Source organism: Scomber scombrus, chromosome 4 (assembly GCF_963691925.1).
Source record: "Scomber scombrus chromosome 4, fScoSco1.1, whole genome shotgun sequence".
Lineage (NCBI taxonomy): Eukaryota > Metazoa > Chordata > Actinopteri > Scombriformes > Scombridae > Scomber > Scomber scombrus.
Window position 1 is genome coordinate 23,461,754 of NC_084973.1, and position 18,039 is coordinate 23,479,792.

The 18,039-nt window shown below is 40.6% G+C and overlaps 1 protein-coding gene across 1 annotated transcript; it reads left to right on the forward strand.

Annotated features, from left to right (window-relative positions):
• Positions 1–1,841: 1,841 nt before the first annotated feature.
• On the forward strand, positions 1,842–16,944 carry snx18a (sorting nexin 18a). The gene is made up of 2 exons (XM_062416953.1): positions 1,842–3,742; positions 12,877–16,944. Exons 1-2 carry the CDS (start codon positions 2,212–2,214, stop codon positions 13,128–13,130), a joined length of 1,785 nt encoding a protein of 594 aa, XP_062272937.1. The 5' UTR covers positions 1,842–2,211; the 3' UTR covers positions 13,131–16,944.
• The last annotated feature ends 1,095 nt before the right edge of the window (positions 16,945–18,039 follow it).

The following is an 18,039-nucleotide window of genomic DNA, read 5'->3' on the forward strand; positions in this document are numbered from 1 at the left end:
TCCTGTATTTTTAAATCAGTGATTTATAAAATGTTGATGATATACTGTAACACTGAACTGGAAAAAGAGACTTCAGTATGTGGAGCAGTCAGCATAATGTCAGCATTTTACAGATGACGTACTTTTTAGATAATGGAAGATGACAAATACAATTTCCCAGGTTACCATGATATCCAATATAATACCATGATGGGTGGTACATTTTATGATTAATACTGTATGATAGGCATTTTTAGAAGAAAGTCAAAGCCTAAGAGTGACTTTTCATGCTTCACTGTTTGAAAGCGTGGTGCACTTTACTGTACTGTATTTTAACCATGAAAGTGAACATGCATCAATGAACACTGTAGCTACAACTGGGGACACTGAACTCATGTTTTGTGTATTTTAGTGGGAAGTAGGGGATTTTAGCAACAATTAAAATCTCAGGCATTGTGGGTATTTTACAGGCAGATTCCGGTATTTCCCCACCAGGATTTTGTTCCATGCACATAGCGAAGGCTTTGAAACAGCGCTTAGACCTTCACTTTTGGAAATACAATGCATTCTGGAGTCTTGAACTCATAATTCTTCAGTATTTCTAAAATCCAGGATGTGGCTCTGGTTCCAAAGTTTGAGTCCCAATAGGATCCTTAAAAGGTCAAGGATCATCCCCAAAATGAGGATTGGGTCAAGTCTAAAGGTAGTTATGGCCTTGAGCATACTGGAATAAACTTATCCTCATTTTGGGAAGGACCCCTGGAGGTTATGCCCTCAGTATTTCAGGGAGGATGAGGGTTATAGCAGCCTGTCACTATAGGCAGCTTACAATTTAAGTGGTAATCAGGTGTGGAAATAGTCTTACAGGGTAATAATCACTGATAACATCAAGATATATTCTCCAGAATGCAGTCAGGAAAAAGGCGTCACTCAAGTCTGTTTTAAAACAACAATCCTGTGCCCTTATGAAAAGTGAAAGAGGTTTTCCTTTCTGTAATCATTCCTCCTGACTACTAAAAAGTCCCCTTCAAATGTGCTTTTGGTATTCTTGGTCATTTTGTGCAAAAATGCATTCAAAGTATCGGAAGCTTATAATTAGGATTCAGCAGTCATCAAGTGCATATTTGCCACATTTACAATCTTTTTAGCATCAAATTCCCTCTTTCTATTTCCTCAAACAGTGTTTTCCAGTTAAACTGTGGTGGAAGTAAAGTAACAAAAAGAGGAACTTTGGCACTAAAAAGAAAAAAAAGATACCCAGTAATACGGAACAATATCTACATGATTTGACTAATTTGGACAACTGAAGCTTCATATTAACTTCAGATCAACTTTTTAATGCATTTTTGCACAGGAGGAGGAGGCTTGTGGATTTTGTCCCCCATCACTTACATTATAAGTGTATTATGAAGGGATGAACAGGAGGAATGATTATGGCAAGGAACATCTATTTCAATGTTAATTTAGGCACATGGATATTGTTTTAAAATAGACTTTAAAAAATTGGGAACCTGTCCTTTAATGATGATATTGCATAACTCATAGCCTAGTTTGCCATTATTATTATTAACCAAAACATGGAAAACCCATTAAAGTCACATGCATACAGTATTTCTAAAAATCCTGGTTTCAACCCTGAATGTGTTTGAAGTTAGCATTAGCAACCTGTAATGATTGATAGTGGCTTTTAGGGACATAAAGTCCTCTAAGGCTGGTGATGGAGGTCTGTGATATTGAAGTCCCCATGAAGTGTGGAAAAGCTTCTGTAAGCTCACACAGGCGGTTGATTTGTGTTGTCTGGGTGGATTGCAGCATGTTGTAGCTCCGCCCTCGATTATTCAGCCTGGTCGACGTGCTGTGGCTGCGCAGCCAGCACAGGCAGAAGCGTCCGAGGCGGATCGGAGGACGGCTGGAGGAGCTCAGATTAATGTTATTGTAGCGGAAAAATACCGTCGCTCCAGTTTCACACACACATACACACACTGCAACCTCTCTGGAATAAAAAAAACAACAACACTGCAGTTTCCTCTCGGGGTGGACCGAGAGGAAGGACCGCGCAGAACGGGATACAAACGGGATTTTTTTTTTTTCGCTCACAAGTGCGAGAAGTTTGTTCGCGGAGTTTCAGCAGTAGTTTCGGGTGGGCTGCCCGCTGTGCTTCCCTCTGCCCCCGGCCAGCCTGCCATAAGTTAGCCCGCTGTCCTGCTCCTCTCCTGCCAGCTGCGGTGAATCATGGCGCTCAGAGCCAGGGCGCTGTACGACTTCAACTCCGAAAACCCCGGGGAGGTGTCCGTGCGGGAGAATGAAGTCCTCACTTTGTACAGCGAAAAGGACATTGAGGGCTGGTATGAGGGGGTGAACAGCAAAGGAGAGAGGGGACTGTTCCCCGCTTCCTACGTGGAGGTGCTGAAGAGCGACGCCGCATCCACGTTCAACAACAACAGCTGCAACACATCTGGGGACACTTACCCGGACTCCCGTTACGCCAACATCCCTCCAGAAGGGTTTGACGGCTCTTGTAAACCCCAGAATAAAGTTGAGAACTTTCCAAAACCCTCTCCTCCTGCCGGTTTCACCTCCTTCTCACCCCCCACACAGCAGCAGCATCCACCACAGCAGCACCACTCTTACCAGCAGCCCAGCCAAGGCAGTGATGATGACTGGGATGACGACTGGGATGACAGCTCCACTGTGGCAGATGAGCCGGGGACTGTGGGAGGAAGGTATCATGACTTTGAAGGCAACGGGCCCTCCACTTACAGGGTGTCAACGTCCTCGATGGCAAGAGGTAATGCACAGCAAGCGAAGAGCTCTGCCACAGTCAGCAGAAACCTGAACAGGTTCTCTACTTTTGTGAAGTCAGGTGGAGAGGCGTTTGTGCTCGGGGAGGCATCAGGTTTTGTGAAGGATGGGGATAAGATCTGCGTGGTTTTGGGACAGTATGGTCCAGAGTGGCAGGAGAACCCGTACCCCTTCGCCTGTTCAATTGACGACCCCACCAAACAGACAAAGTTCAAGGGCATGAAAAGCTACATGTCCTATAAGCTGACACCCACCCACACACAGACCCAAGTGAACAGGAGGTATAAGCACTTTGACTGGCTGTATGCTCGACTGGTGGAGAAATTCCCTGTTATCTCAGTGCCCCATATCCCAGAGAAGCAGGCTACCGGGCGCTTTGAGGAGGACTTCATTACCAAGAGGAGGAAAGGCCTCATATGGTGGATGAACCACATGACCAGCCACCCAGTCCTGTCCAAGTGTGATGTTTTCCAGCACTTCCTCACCTGCAGCAGCACAGACGAGAAGGCCTGGAAGCAGGGTAAGAGGAAGGCGGAGAAGGACGAGATGGTCGGGGCAAACTTCTTTCTCACCATCAGCACCCCCGTGGCTCCACTTGACTTTCAGGAAGTCGAGAGCAAAATAGACGGATTCAAGACATTCACCAAAAGGATGGACGACAGCGCCTTGCAGCTCAATGCCACCGTGGGAGAGTTCGCCCGCAAGCAGATCACTGGCTTTAAGAAGGAGTATCAGAAAGTGGGGATGTCATTCAAGGTCCTCAGCCAGGCCTTTGAAATAGACCAGCAGGCATACTCTGCTGGACTCAACCAGGCGATCTCCTTCACTGGGGATGCATATGAATGCATTGGGGAGTATTTTGCTGAGCAGCCCATCAAGGATCTTGACCCAATCACAGATTTGTTAGCTCTTTACCAGGGTCACTTGGCAAACTACCCAGACATCATCCACGTACAGAAAGGTAAAATAACAACACTGTCACACCTTTCACTTTTCTTAAAGTTGCTTTCACAGGAGCCAAACTCTTGTTTAAGTCTGTTCAAACATGACATCAGGACAGCTTGTAGACAACCTTTTCCTTTATTTATATTTGTTTAGAGATGCAACATTAAACCTTTTTACAAAAAATTAATTGCTATTATAATCAAACAACTATTTTATTATATTTTTTGAAGAAAAAAATGCAAAATTATCTGGTTCCAGATTCTTAAATATGAATATTTTTGGTTTCTTTAGTCTTCTATGAGAGAAAACTGAATATCTTTGAGTTTTACACTGTTAGTCGGCACAAAACAACATTTGAGGATGATGCCTTTTAGCTTTGAAAAAAAGTCATTGACATTTTTAACCCAATCAATTAATCAGTAAAATATTTGACAGATAAGTCAAATCATCTGTTTGAACTGAAAAAATACATAGTTAGCATAAATGCAATACTGAGTAAAAAACTAAAAAGGCAACATTGAAAAGAAATGCCATTGAAATAAAGCACAGAGCTACACTTGGAGACAAATCTCTTGAAAAACTTGGCCAGTAATGTTCCTCATAATCCAAGGGTTCCAGTCAATTTACAATTCTCCACATATGCACGTATAAAATGAAAAACACGCTACCTCTGGGATCATAACTGCAGTTTCCAAACCTTACTCTCTACCACAAGTTTGGCCGAGATACAATCAACATGTTTTAAAGTAAAGAAATAAGTGTGTTTGCTGTCCATAACAAGATAAACTGCGTAATTCATTTCAGGAAGTTTTCGCAGTCAGACCCCAGCAGTCAAATAATAGCTTATGTCACTTTGCAAAACAAATAGGCAGTGTTTGCATTGGGAGATTGGTTTACGCCCTGCTGCCAGTTTGTCCCACCTGCTGAGTCAAATGGGCGACACCTACTTGACCGACTGCTGTGTTTGATTTTCCATTGCTGGTGAACTATTATACGCTTGAAAGATGGAGTATAGCCTATCTGACTTGCCGATCTCACTGCTGTCAAAAAATGTAAATTTTATCCAGTTGAATCGATAGTAAGCAGTTGTGTTACAGTCTTTGTCCAGAAAGTCAATATTAGGCTTACCCAGGCCATCCTCCTACATGACCCTAACCCAGCGATTGTTCTCATTGTGTGGCAAAATGTCACTCTCATGAGAGGCAACACTGTTATGCAAGAGGCACAGCATTGTGGCATATGCTGTTTAGAGAGAAGCTCTAACTACTGTATATGAGAATGTGGCACGTGCTTTCTTCTTGATGGGAAAAAGAAAAGGATTATCTAGAGAAAGACAACTCAGACTGACACCTCGGGGCTTGGTTAAACCTGACTGACTGCTTTCTGAACATTACGTGGTGCATTAGTGCTTTCCTTTAGTAGGTTTCTCTTTGAATCATATAGAATGAAAACCTTTATAGTTTCTGACAACTAGAAGTCCTAAATGAAACAGGGGCATGTAGGACAACATATAGGCCTATATGGCATTGCGAGATGAGAGGATAATGTGAACTAATCCTTACCATGCATTATGTCTAGTCCCAGCGCTCCACCTTACTACATTCACATGGCTCTCAGATCAGGATGGGAAATTAATCTTTTCATCCAGCAGTTAGAGTGAGTCCCCTGTGGTGCCCAGCATTTCATTTGACCAAGTATAAAGATTCAAAAAGTCGACTTTAAAGCCATAAAACTTGCCAATGTGACTTTTAGTAGAGCCACAGCTGAAGTTTGCAGTATTTCTGTGAACTTTCGTTAATTGCCCACCTTGCCAGTAGACATTTTAGTCTATGATTTGGGGCCCAGTCAGTGCACAACAAACAACAGTAGGGAAACAGGACAGACTGTGTTTAGGCTGCAGTGGGACACAAACATCCCAGTCAGCTTAAATCCAGTTTGCCGCGAAGGCTGCACATAGCCCAAATAAGGTGACACAGCCATTTACTCAATCTGTTGTGATAAGACAAGAATAATTCCTCAGATAAGAAACTCTGATACTCTTGATACCACATACAGAGGACCTTGCTGCACGAGAAATGTTGAGAAAGGATGACAGAGCACAATTAAAAAGGGCTTCACCACTCTGGCAGACTTGAGACAAAGCTGATGGAAAAATCCGAGCATACATCAGATGAAAGGACAGTCACATGTTGCATATTGAAAAGCAGAATTACTTTGATCTCATCTTTCTTCTAACGGACAGTCCGGTGGATTCAGTTTTTTAACTATGCTTGCGTTCCTTTTTCACTAAATCATAATGCAAGCGAAAACACATCCCTAGGAAATTTATGTTTTTAGAAAAAGTCAAAGACAGAAACACATTAATCCCAGGTAATCCTTCTCTGTCAAAGACTCTATATGTCTGGCCTTCTGCTGATCTGTACTGTGCTAGTGTCTTTTCCAGGCCATAAACATTTCTTATGGCACATAGTAAAACAGTTAATGTGCTTGGATTATACTCTTTTTTTATACATTTCAGAGAGGTAAAAAAACCTGTAACAGCTTTCTTTTAGCCCAAAATGTTATAACTTTTCCTAAAGTGACCCAAATATACAAACATGAAAATATGTCAACTTTCTCTTCATGCAGCTGATACAAATTATTGTACATACAGGCTGTTCCAGGTTAAAATTGAAGCATATTTATTTGTATTCATTGCTGCATTCTTCACATTAACATTCATTGAATTATGATGGCTGTTATGTTTTCTTGGTAAGAGTAACATGAGAGTTTTTTTTCTCCATAAACAAACAGTAATATATAAAATACATAAAACCTAAATAATATTCTCTCTCTGCTCTCTGAAAGCTCTATTAAGGACTGATTGCTTATTTATTAATCACTGATAAGGTAGAGCTGTGCAGTATGGCCAAAAATGTGATAACATATCAGTCAACAATATTGATAATTATCACAATAAATGTCAAATCATTATTTCTTGCAAGTTTGAAGGCTGATTTTTGCTCCTGACTGAAAGTTAATTTAGGTTATAAACAGTTCTTTATGCTCAGATCATGATACCTTGATTTTGATATTGCAACAATATTGTAGGGATGAATATTGGTGCTTAATCTATTGGTAAATAATCATCAGTAATGTGGATAGAATGACTACGTGGGTAAAGGCAAATAATTGAACAACTACAAGAGTCTGGTAAGTTCAGAAAATTACATCACATACTGTTATGCAGCCTTTAAAACCAGGAAGAGACAACACTTATGCCATTTTACATATTACAATACCCAAAATCAGACAATATCTAGTCTCATATCACAATATCGATTTATTACTCAGCCTTACGATAAGGTATTTATGAATGAAAGATAGATTTGTAGACTAATTATGAATTGTATGGACAGTATGTAAAGGTTAAATAACTTAAACGTTCCAGCTGAATGGTTACTTGTTACTCAAATAGCCTGCAGGTGTTTAATGCAAATAACTGCTGCAAAAGGTAATTGACATTCACCTTCTAAAGTCATAGTCTGCTTGCCTCAAGGTCTCATCAAATCATCCAGCACTTAACTGTTCATACTGCAATTAAATGACTGTAACAGCTTATAGTTCACTGGCATATCTTAGTGTGAAGACAGTATCACCTCCCTTACCCTACCAGTGTCTTTTTCTTCCTCTCTTGTAGTTTCAAAAAGATACTTCCTTTTCCATGTCTGTTTATGTCTACCCCATGTGTCGTCCAGCTTTAATACAACTTCCCTGATAAACATCTGGAGGAAACATCCACAAGTGCTATTCTTCTATTATAAAGTGAAGTTTATTGCTGTACTTCTCCCTGTTAGACACCTGTAGAGAGGCTAGGCCACATCCTCTGTTGTCACAAAACCAAAGTGCACATTTCCGTTGCAGAAGTGGTCACACAGAAACTGTTTGGCCCAAGTAGGTCAGCTGGGACTGAAATACTGCTGGGCTTTCGAATTGGTTAATAAAAATTTGAAGCAAACGAGAAAGTGAAATTGTAACCATGGCAGCTTTGAAAGTACAGGTTGAGGCTAATAAGCTTAAAGCCCCTTATTTATCAGAGGTTATCTTTGTCTCTGGTGGTGGTCTTACAGTCATATCTCAGCTCTTTAGGAGAAACGCAGCACAGTAGCGCTTGTCAGCCTTATCAACAGCTGATTTCCATTTTTAGCTCTCTATATCTGTCTCATTGTGATCTCAGACTCCAGACAGGTTTTTTTTTTATACGTATACCTCATGACTGGTGAAATGTGAGCTTTCCCACAGAGAGACTTTGACCATCACTCTATTGATCTCCTCGTCTACAGGGACTCCATTAGCCATTAGTGTGGGGTTTGGGTGGGACAATGCCCACTCAGATATGAGACTTTCAAAAACATATTGAGCCTCTCATCCTTTATTTTTGTCTTAATCTGATATTGTGGTTTTAATACTGTGCATTTGGTTTGTGTTGCTTTCTGCTTATTTTAAGCTCTTGACAATGAGGAAGGGGGGAGAAGGTTAAATGTTCACTGTTTGTGATTCAAAACAATTTTAAACGATAAACTGGCTGATTACCAGAGAAATTACTCGTCTTTTGATGTGTGAACTTCTTTTATTGCTCTTATTCGGCATCATTAAAGCTCAAGAGAGAAGGTAATTGAACATTTTTGACCGCACTGGGTGTGGATTAAAAATGGTCTGCATATGCAGAAGTGAAAACACATATCTCTCTCTTTATTTTAGGCACAGATCTTTTTTTCTCATGTGTGTATTAAAGAACAACCAGTTTTGCTGCTGTATGTTCTTGTTCAAACACTTACTCAGTGTGATAATATTGATCTTGCCTTCAGTGCTACTTTAAGGACAAACTTTCTGTTTACTTTAGACTGGGGCATATTATCACTTTGGCTAAAATAACAGAGCACCACCCATATGTGGGTTTACTAAGAATATTTGAGTTGATAAAATGTTCATAGCTCTTATGATCTAGATATGGTTGTGTGTGACTTAAAAAAGGTCATATTTACACACTGACGAACACTTAACAGTTGTATGTGTGTGCAATTTATTTAGTTTACTGGAAGCATAGACAGGAGACCTTGTCCATTACAATCCAGTAAGGAAAGGACAGTATGTAAAAGTATTCTCTTCCTTGTTGATTTTTATCTATTCAGCACATTACCAAGAGCTGTATTTTTCTGATCTCATCATAGTTTTATCACCACATGAAATGATAAAACAATGGCTGGCAAGTAAGGGGAAGCACTGATATACAAGGATGTCAGGTTTTCCTGCTGAGTCAGCCGCTGCAGGTCTGTCTGATATATTGTTACAGGCATTTAAATGTCCTCCGATGCACAAATGGACAATCAAGGTGGTGGAGAGTGATGAGATGGGTATAGCCGCTGGTTGTTCGGGTCACAGGCTCGCAGTAGCTAGGGTGTTGTGTAACCAGGGATTACGTAAGAGCTGAAGCCGCTGCCTCTATGAGCCCAGGAGGGCTCTGTGCCACCTCCACACATCCAGGGAGGATTTCCTCTGAGGCGCTCATCTTCTGCTGTGACACTGCAGAATATCACCAATAAGTAGCTCAATCATATATCTTCTCAGGTTTATATAAAATGTGTAAATTGATACTGTTTAAGGATAAATACTTGCTGTGACCTGGGAAAGCAAAGATGTCTAGTAGGACTGAAATATATATTCACTTTTTGGACAAAACAAGCAAATTGAAGACTTCAATTGTGGCTCATTTTTCATAATGACCTGCCATTTCATAAACTAATTAGTCATTTAATTGAGAAAATATTCAGCCGATGAATCAATATTAAAATAATCTACTAGTCAGAATCAACATTTAATTGGTGGTTGTGTTTTTGCAACAACTGTGAAAATGACAAAGCGATGCATGTTACAGTTTGCTGGCACAATCTCTTATGACTGAACTCTTGCCTTTCTCACAACGTCTCCATGGTAACAATTATTCCTACTTAGTCCATTAGTGGGCTTTTAAAATGCAGGAAGCCAGAGACCTTTAAGGTACAGTGAAACACCTTTGGGACAGCTGTGTTTGTTCCTCTCTCTCTCTCTCTCTCTCTCTCTCTCTCTCTCTCTCTCTCTCTCTCTCTCTCTCTCTCTCTCTCTCTCTCTCTCTGCCCTGTTATATTTACTTTTTTTTTCTGTCATGTTCAATCTGTTGTGCATTAGAAGAATTTCAAAGATCTGGGTTAAACTGCAGCTGAGGGAGCTACAGCCAGAAGGCAGACTGGGCACAGTTTTTTGGGGGGAAGGGCGAAGAAATGTCTGTTTTGTAGGGTTTTGTCAGCATATTCTTCCCTCTGTGTGCTGTAATATAAAGCCTTACATGTTGAGTGTTGCAAGTCGTGAAAAAGGCATCCATAAAGCTTTTTTCTGAACTTTGCTCAGACATTGAGATGATGTTTCAGTTAATTAGTAATGCTGAATTTAAGGGTTGTCAGAAGCCAAAATAAGTGCAGGGTTAGATCAGTGTGTCCTCTGTGGTCTCATCTTTCAGGTCTCAAGCAGCCTGAATCACATTTTAAACAGAGCTATGACTAAGCTCACATAATGACTACAAAATCCCATGACAAGCCAATACAGGAAGTTTTGTTGCGTATCTTAAGGGCACCTTCACACCCACCCTTAAGCAATTACTGCAAGGATTATGTTGTCTGTCAGTTGGCCATGCCATGCAGGGAGGTGTGCTCATCTTACCACATGTCGTCTGTTTCGTTTTGAAAGATTACAACACATCGGTGTTGACACTCGCACATGCTGCAATGTTGAAATGTCACACGTGCGTGCACTCAGACTACGTATGTATGTTTTCACCAATGCTTTTCCCACATTAAGGGAAGTAGCAGGTGTAGTTTGAAAAATGTCAGGGCTATTTAGTGAGAGAAACTGCCAATGTGATGTCTTTAAATTGCTTTTTTTTTGATTGTCCATCAGTCCAAAACCAAATGTTATTAAGTTAAGTATAAGAATTAAGTTTACAATGATATGAATTAGATAGAAGATATAAATCTACACAATTTGAAGCTTGAACTAGGTAATGTTCAGGTTTGTTGTTTAAAAAATGACTGAAACAGTTATTTTAAAGTTGCTGCCGATTCCTTTTTTCCGTCATTCAGTTAATCAGCTAATTGTTTCAGTTCCATCCATTTGATCAACAGTTTTGTCATTGCACTCGCTTTTCTGTTACATAAGCAAAAAGATCTGTGGCTGCACCATCTGCACATGTTTGAAATATCACAAAGGCTGCTAAAGTTAATTGAATAAAGAGATGCATTTCAAACATCTGCGCTTTGGCCTGCAAATCAAGTCGGAAATCGTATTACTTTTGAGAAGAACGCACTTAAAGAACACTAAGAAGGCCATTCATTCATAAATTATATTAGCATTCATGTCACATCCCGTAGCAATGTGTCTTTCTTTGGCTGTCCATGTCACATCCAGCTGTGACATATAAATATGTCTAAGTAGTTAGTTCAGACAGGAGGTCATGTCCTGTCAGTTCCTCTTGCGTTGCAGCTTCATACTTATTGCTCATGACATTTCTTCCTTTCCTCAGTCAAAAAATGTCAGCAGTTTGATAAGTCATCTGTCATGAGCTCCTGGTGTGTTGACCCGGCCTTCCGCTCCCATTGACCCATCTGTCTGGAAAGTTGTAGGCTAATTTCTTGCTTTGGCACCAAAATGGCTGAAGGCTAATTCTGCAGTTAGCAAATTTCGATAGTGTGTGTGTGGGTTTTTTTTCAAGAGGGTGCAGCAGCAGTGACAGTTGACTGTGCGAAGATCAGAGGTTTAAGTGTTGTTTCTCAGTCTGCTTATGCTACAAGAGCCCACCACAGTGATGTCTTCGTGGGGGGGGGTGGGGGGGAGGGGGTGGAAACTCAGATGTGTTAAAGCACACAGTGACGAAACTCTCAGTATGAATGTGTGATATGATGGACTTTACTGTCAGTACTGTAGGAGGTAAAGGAGGTTTACATACAAAATTGAGTCAGCAAATATATATGATGCATTGTCATAGATGAAATTAGTAATATAGTTTTAATGTAATTTCCACCATAAACAACTACAGCATTAAAATGCTACTTACATATTAATGCATTAGTAATAATAATTCAATAATAATATATTATAGTTTATCACTCGCAGGGGTGATTACTGTTGAATACTTAAATTTGTGATACTTCAGATTTAAGCAAAGTACATTCTGATAACAATGCTCATTTACTGAAGTCTTATTTTCAGTCTAGGAGCTTTATATGTAATGAAGTGTTTTTATAGTGTGATGTGGCTACTTTTACGCAAAGGATCTAAATATTTACTACATCGAACCTTTCCTGTAATGCTCCTCCCCTATACAAAAACAGAGGTCAAAGTAATGTAAGCTGAACTCAAAATGAAACTGAAACACATTTCTAATCATTAAATCCCTGTAATGGGATATATCTTGCAAGCAAAGTTGACATTTTTAGAACCAAACATCCTCACCATCCCTTAAAGAGTCTGAAAATGTCCGAGAATAGCCATCAGACTTGTTCACATTTGGTAGGCAGTTGCCCGTGTTGATATTATGTCCTTGAAATTGCCAACAACATTGGTAGATGGTATCTAAATTCCCTTAAAAGGTTGTTTTGAAAAGCCTTTATAGTGACATAATGTGAGATATTTTTAGAGTCGGAGCCCACTCGCATTTCCCAACTATAGACACAGATGTTGCTCTGGTTCTCAGGGAGTTTGGAACAAACTGTTCATTCTAAGAGTCTTCAAGCTATTTTAAGTCACTTCCTTAAAGTTGGGGTTAGGTCATGTTGTGCTCTTGATTCTGCATAGCAAAAATATTTAGGTTATTAATTAACTTAACTTTTAAACAGTCTGTAAGTCAGATGTCCATTCGATAAGTTAAAGGTTAAGCATAGGGAAATTGAATCAAATGTGTGTAACAAGGAACACTTGTTCAAACGTGTGTAGATGGTGAGAGATAAAAAGGTGTGGTTGTCATATGGTCTCTAGTATGCATTCTCACACAGGAGTAAAAAAAGAAGTACACAATAATAACCGTGGGAAAGAAAGTAAATCATGAACTAACTCTCAGGTTCTGCTGTTTTTCATCCCAAACAGGAGCCCTGACGAAGGTGAAAGAGAGCCATAAGCATGTGGAGGAGGGCAAGATGGACGGGGCACAGGCGGAAGGTATCAACGAGCGCTGCAACATCATCTCCTGCGCCACGCTGGCCGAGATCCAGCACTTCCATCAGATCCGTGTGCGCGACTTCAAGGCACAGATGCAGCACTACCTACAGCAGCAGATCGCCTTCTTCCAGAAAATCACCGGCAAGCTTGAGGAGGCCTTGCAGAAATATGACAACGCGTAACAGATCGCTCATTGCAGCCTGTCAGTGTAGACCTTGGTGATCAACAGCAAAGCACCTCCCTTGGCCAGCCAGTGGCGTTTTTGGCAGAGAACAGCCAGAATCACACACCGCTAAATGCTGTTCATCCAGCAGGGAGGGACATTCAAGGAGATAACACTCCAATAATATTGAAATTTCAACCAAATCCAGGGTTCTGTGTGTGTTGGCCACATTTTTGGGGGGGTTTGTGATGTCCTTATTTTAAAAAAAGGATGCATAATACAATGAAGTCAGGCCAACTTAAGACTTTTATGCCTTCAGATTTGATAGGAATCAATGATAATGATGGTGCACCACTTGGGGAATTCAATCTAATCAATGTTACGACCTGCAGAGACTTTTTATCCGCTGCTGCACGATCTCATATTATCAAGTGTTTTTTTTTAGCCTTATAACACTGTTTTTAACTGACTGTTGAAGTGACTGCCACTCCAGGAGCGGCCATGCTCTTGTGGCCACTGTACTGCCTTCTGGAAACACTCAAGCCCTTCCTGGTATCTCGCTCCTCCTTGACAAACAGGACAAAAATGTTTACAGTCTCCTCGCTGAGCAGCCACCGTCACCACTGTCTCGCTGTGCCTTCAGATTATGTCTCTCTGGTCAATTTTGTTACTAGTTACTAAGTAAAAGCTTTATATACTGTATATGTAGAAATATATTCTATTTGTTTTTACAAAGCTACAAATTTTGCAGTCTTTGAAAAAAAAGAGCACTGTGCTTTGGACGAGAACAGTGTCGGGAGATAATATTGTTCGATTGTGCCGTTTTCCCAGAGGACCCCAGGATTTGATTTTCAGACACACACACACACACACACACACAGTGTGACAAAGTCAGGATCAAGAGAGGATTACTTGCTTTGACAAGAGGAACCCATGCCTTACACATGGCACAGCCAGTACTGTCGCTGGTTTTAAGCTTTCAGAATGGTAGGGATGAGTGAAATGAACACTTTCTATGCCTGATACATGGATTTGTGTCAAAAACAATGTTGGTTAGTTTTCGAATAGTGTTGAGAAGAAGGCTGTTAGAGGGTAGAGGGTTCCTCATCTGTTTTTATTAATGCAGTCTTTCTAGTAGACAGTTCAACTGTTTTTAACCTTCGTGATGTTGGTTGCATCATGAAGAGATTGATGTAGAAGCAGAAAAGCAAAATAAATTTCACAGAAAGCTGTTTGTTGGTCCTGTGTGTTTCTGTATCAAGTGTTGAGTGTTGAACTGATTGGACTGAACATGTCTGATCACATTTAGAATACAGTGAACGACATGGCAAAAAATGATATGTCCTGATAGGTTCACTTGCCCTTTACATGGCCTTTCAAAGTGCTTCAGACACGTGCTGCAGAGTGTATACGACCTGTGTAACGTCTTACCATTTTATAATGACAGAGAGACAAAGATAATGAACTGAGCAGCTCTGCAGGTTTCCTTGCCTGCTTGCTGCTGAGTCCCTGGAGGACTGGTGTGCCGTGTCAGTGTTTCACGCTAAGCTCACGCTTGGCTCACAGATCTGCTGACAGTGCAGAGCCCAGCTCGCCATCTGGGACATCTGGCCACTGTTAAAAAGTGGCAGGATGGATGACAGTGAACATGTACTGAACAGGATAAAGGTCAGAAACAGCTGGGAGAGGTTTTCATTAGCTGCCATCAGCACCACCTAAGATATCCAAGTTATGCAAAACAGTGCTTATTGGAGATAACATTTTCTCGTCCTCGTGCGCAGATTGTCTGATTTGGGCGGTGAAAGAAATCCTCCCTGTACACAGCTGTGACCAATGCTGGCCCTTTGTTCTCTGTCTTGAGGTGGATATACTGTGCAATCTTGTCCTGGTGTGACAAAGGGACAAGGTTTGTTTTTGTCAGATGAGAATCCAGCTTGACAGATGTGACAGTGAGCAGGTCCACAGAAGATGACAAATAATGGCTGCTTTCATCACTGCTGGGTTTTAAGATGCAACCACCCGGCTCTCTGAGGATATTTGTATGTTAATATGTTCCCAGCAGCAGATTATGGGGAAGAGAGGAGACACTGTCCTATCTCCTACTGCTTGAAGCCAGAATAGAGAAACATAAAAATACTAGATGGAAATGGTTAACCACTGTATATCCTCCCGCCGAGATATCTAACTGAGAGCACTTTACAACTGATACTAATTAAATGTGCATTTAAAGACTGAAACATTAGAGCTTCTTAGTGTGCAGTTAATGAATCAATTTCCCAAAGGATAAGAGGATGCCTTTTAATTCCTGTAATATCCTGTCACGTGGGCACTGGAAAGTGCAAACTCTCTCCATCTCGTTTCCCTTTCCTGTCCTTTGTGTTCTTTTGCAATCTCTGGTTTTCATTTTCTACATAAACTCGACAAGATGCACTCAGCCTGCAGCGATGTCATCCCTCAGGCCTACTGCAAAAATCCTGCCAGCGCCCAAGGAAATGGGTGCTCCTGTTTTATGTATTGTTGCTCTTCCAGACCCGAAGACTCGGCTGTTCTAAACTAATAAATGTTAACACATGAAGCCCAAAAGAAGAAGAATTTGGCTAGGAAAGTTTACGCCCAGCTACTCCTGTTACACATGATGAATGAAATATTAGATTCACAGATGATGAGATCAATAACCTCATAGGGATTTATTTGGATGCTTCAAGGTTTTGTTATTGCACACGCAGCATGCATATGTTTTGAGTCATGTCATAGTCATCACTGGCACCACAGTCTGGTGAGCAGGAAACAACAGCTCTTGACTCAGACTTGGATTTGTCTTGAGACAGAGCAGTGTCAGCAGCAGACAACATTCCACAGACACAAACGTCAAGTGTGTGAAACTGACGGCCACAAGAGCAATACCGGAAATACCCTCCAGATGCTACGGGGGAGTGTGATAACACAGCATGGTACAAGTGTAAATGCTAAAGAGTGGAAAAACATGGATGGAGTGGGATTTTCTGTGGGATTTATTCTGGCAGATCCAGAGAATTGGCACCAAAATTAGATGTCGTCATTGTTGTCTTGAGACTTGGCTCTTGTCTTTTTGGTCTTGCATTGGCTCTCTGGATTCCACTGAATCTGACCCAGAAACATTTTGTACCTTTGTCGTCAGTGTGGTGATTACCCAAAGATGAGAAACTCTGGCTGGACCTCCTCACAGCTGCTCTCACACGAGAGAAACATTGAGACCTTAACAGTATATTTTCACTTCTATCTCACAAAAATTTCATTTTTCACTTTGGTTTTTATTCTCCTGTATTTTTCCACCTATTATAAAACTTAGTTTACACGTCCTCTATCTAGAAATCGGTCTGTTTCCATCAGTTTCCATAGTTGGCATTGAAAAGCAGAACAGTAGTTGTGGGAGCAGGGTTTCCCCACTAATGACCTGGCACCGATGCAGCATTTGTCCACATTGCTTTCATAAAGGACTGAATCATTGTCTCCAGATCTTTGTGTAGATTACACTCAATTCCTGTTGCACCCATCCTCTGCAACTTTCATGGTTGATTTCTTTGAAATGGAAAACAGGAGAAAAAAGCGATTTCAGTTTGTGCACAAATCACACATCTCTTCTCAGGCATCACTGTAACACTTGTTTGCATCTGGTGTTCTTTTACATTCCCAAGCCCTAATTTTACATTAAATGCCACTGTGATAGTTTGACTCTGACTTCCTCTCATTGCTTTAGCTGATTGAGGCTTTCCAAATGTTATACTATAATACCAGGAAATGCCCTGAGAGAAACCACAAAGATTTCATCTCTCATATTTATTCTTTTAATGTTTCTATATTTCAACAAAATGGTTTGTTTTAGGTCGTAAAACCATATTTCAAGTCAAGGTGTGAAAGAAAATAGAATGTGTTGTTTTTACACAATGTGTTGAAACAGCTGTTGCACCAGCAAAAATTGAAAATATGTGAGAGATAGTTAATATTTGTGCAGGTCAAATGCAGATTGAGATCCCCTTTAACTTTATTTATGTGAAACTGCAGGGGTTTTTAATCAAGCTGTTGATTAGACCTGATTTTCATGACATTCAGTCTGCCAAACCAGGATTACCTAATAGCTTAGTCGTCAAATTCAACTGTCAAATTGCTCCAATTATCTGCACAGCACAGTCATCAATCATTCAAATTCAAATCTTCAGATTCACATGTAACTGAATCAAGGAAATAGTTGGGAACATTTTGGGACATAAACATAAGTGCTTTCTTGCCGATAGAGCAATGTGTGAGTATTGATAGAACTTTCATGTTTGCCCAGTAATTATGAAGCTGCAGCCAGGAGGCAATTAGTGTACCTGACTCTCTCCAAAGTTCACTAAAACACCTCTACCAACATGTTTAAGCTCCCTGATTATCATATCTTCTTTGTTTAATCCATACAAGAAGCAAACTGTCAAAATCAAAAGTTGTGGTTCATGTTTAACAGTAATTATTTCTTGGTTAACAACAGCTGGGTGCAGTGACCTTGAGTCTTGTCATCACCATGATGACATGGACACTGCACAGAGGTGCTGGATGGATGGTAAACTGTTTCTCGTGGCTCTAGCTCCATAATTAATGCACATGTCATGAGTGCTATCAATCTTATTTCCCAAGAGTATTTTCCAAACTGTTGGACTAATCCTTTAATAGTTTGCAGATTTATATCATGTAACTGATGGGAGCAGACAATAGTAGTAGGATTTCGGTTTTGCTGCTTTTTACTCAAGATGGAAACTAGGGAAGGGATGGCTGATTGTGGGCATGTGTGAACAATCTGAAGTCATTGCAAGGAGGAAGTAGAGGTAACATTGCAAACAAAGCATTCGGACCAGGCTGAAGTCCTTTTGACTTACAGGGAGCACTTTACATATGCTTACCTCAGGTTTCAGATC

Coding starts and splice junctions, on each gene's coding strand:
- snx18a (XM_062416953.1), top strand. CDS start 2,212: ATGGCGCTCAGAGCCAGGGCGCTGTACGACTTCAACTCCGAAAACCCC. Junction 3,743..12,876: donor CATCATCCACGTACAGAAAG/GTAAAATAACAA, acceptor CATCCCAAACAG/GAGCCCTGACGAAGGTGAAA.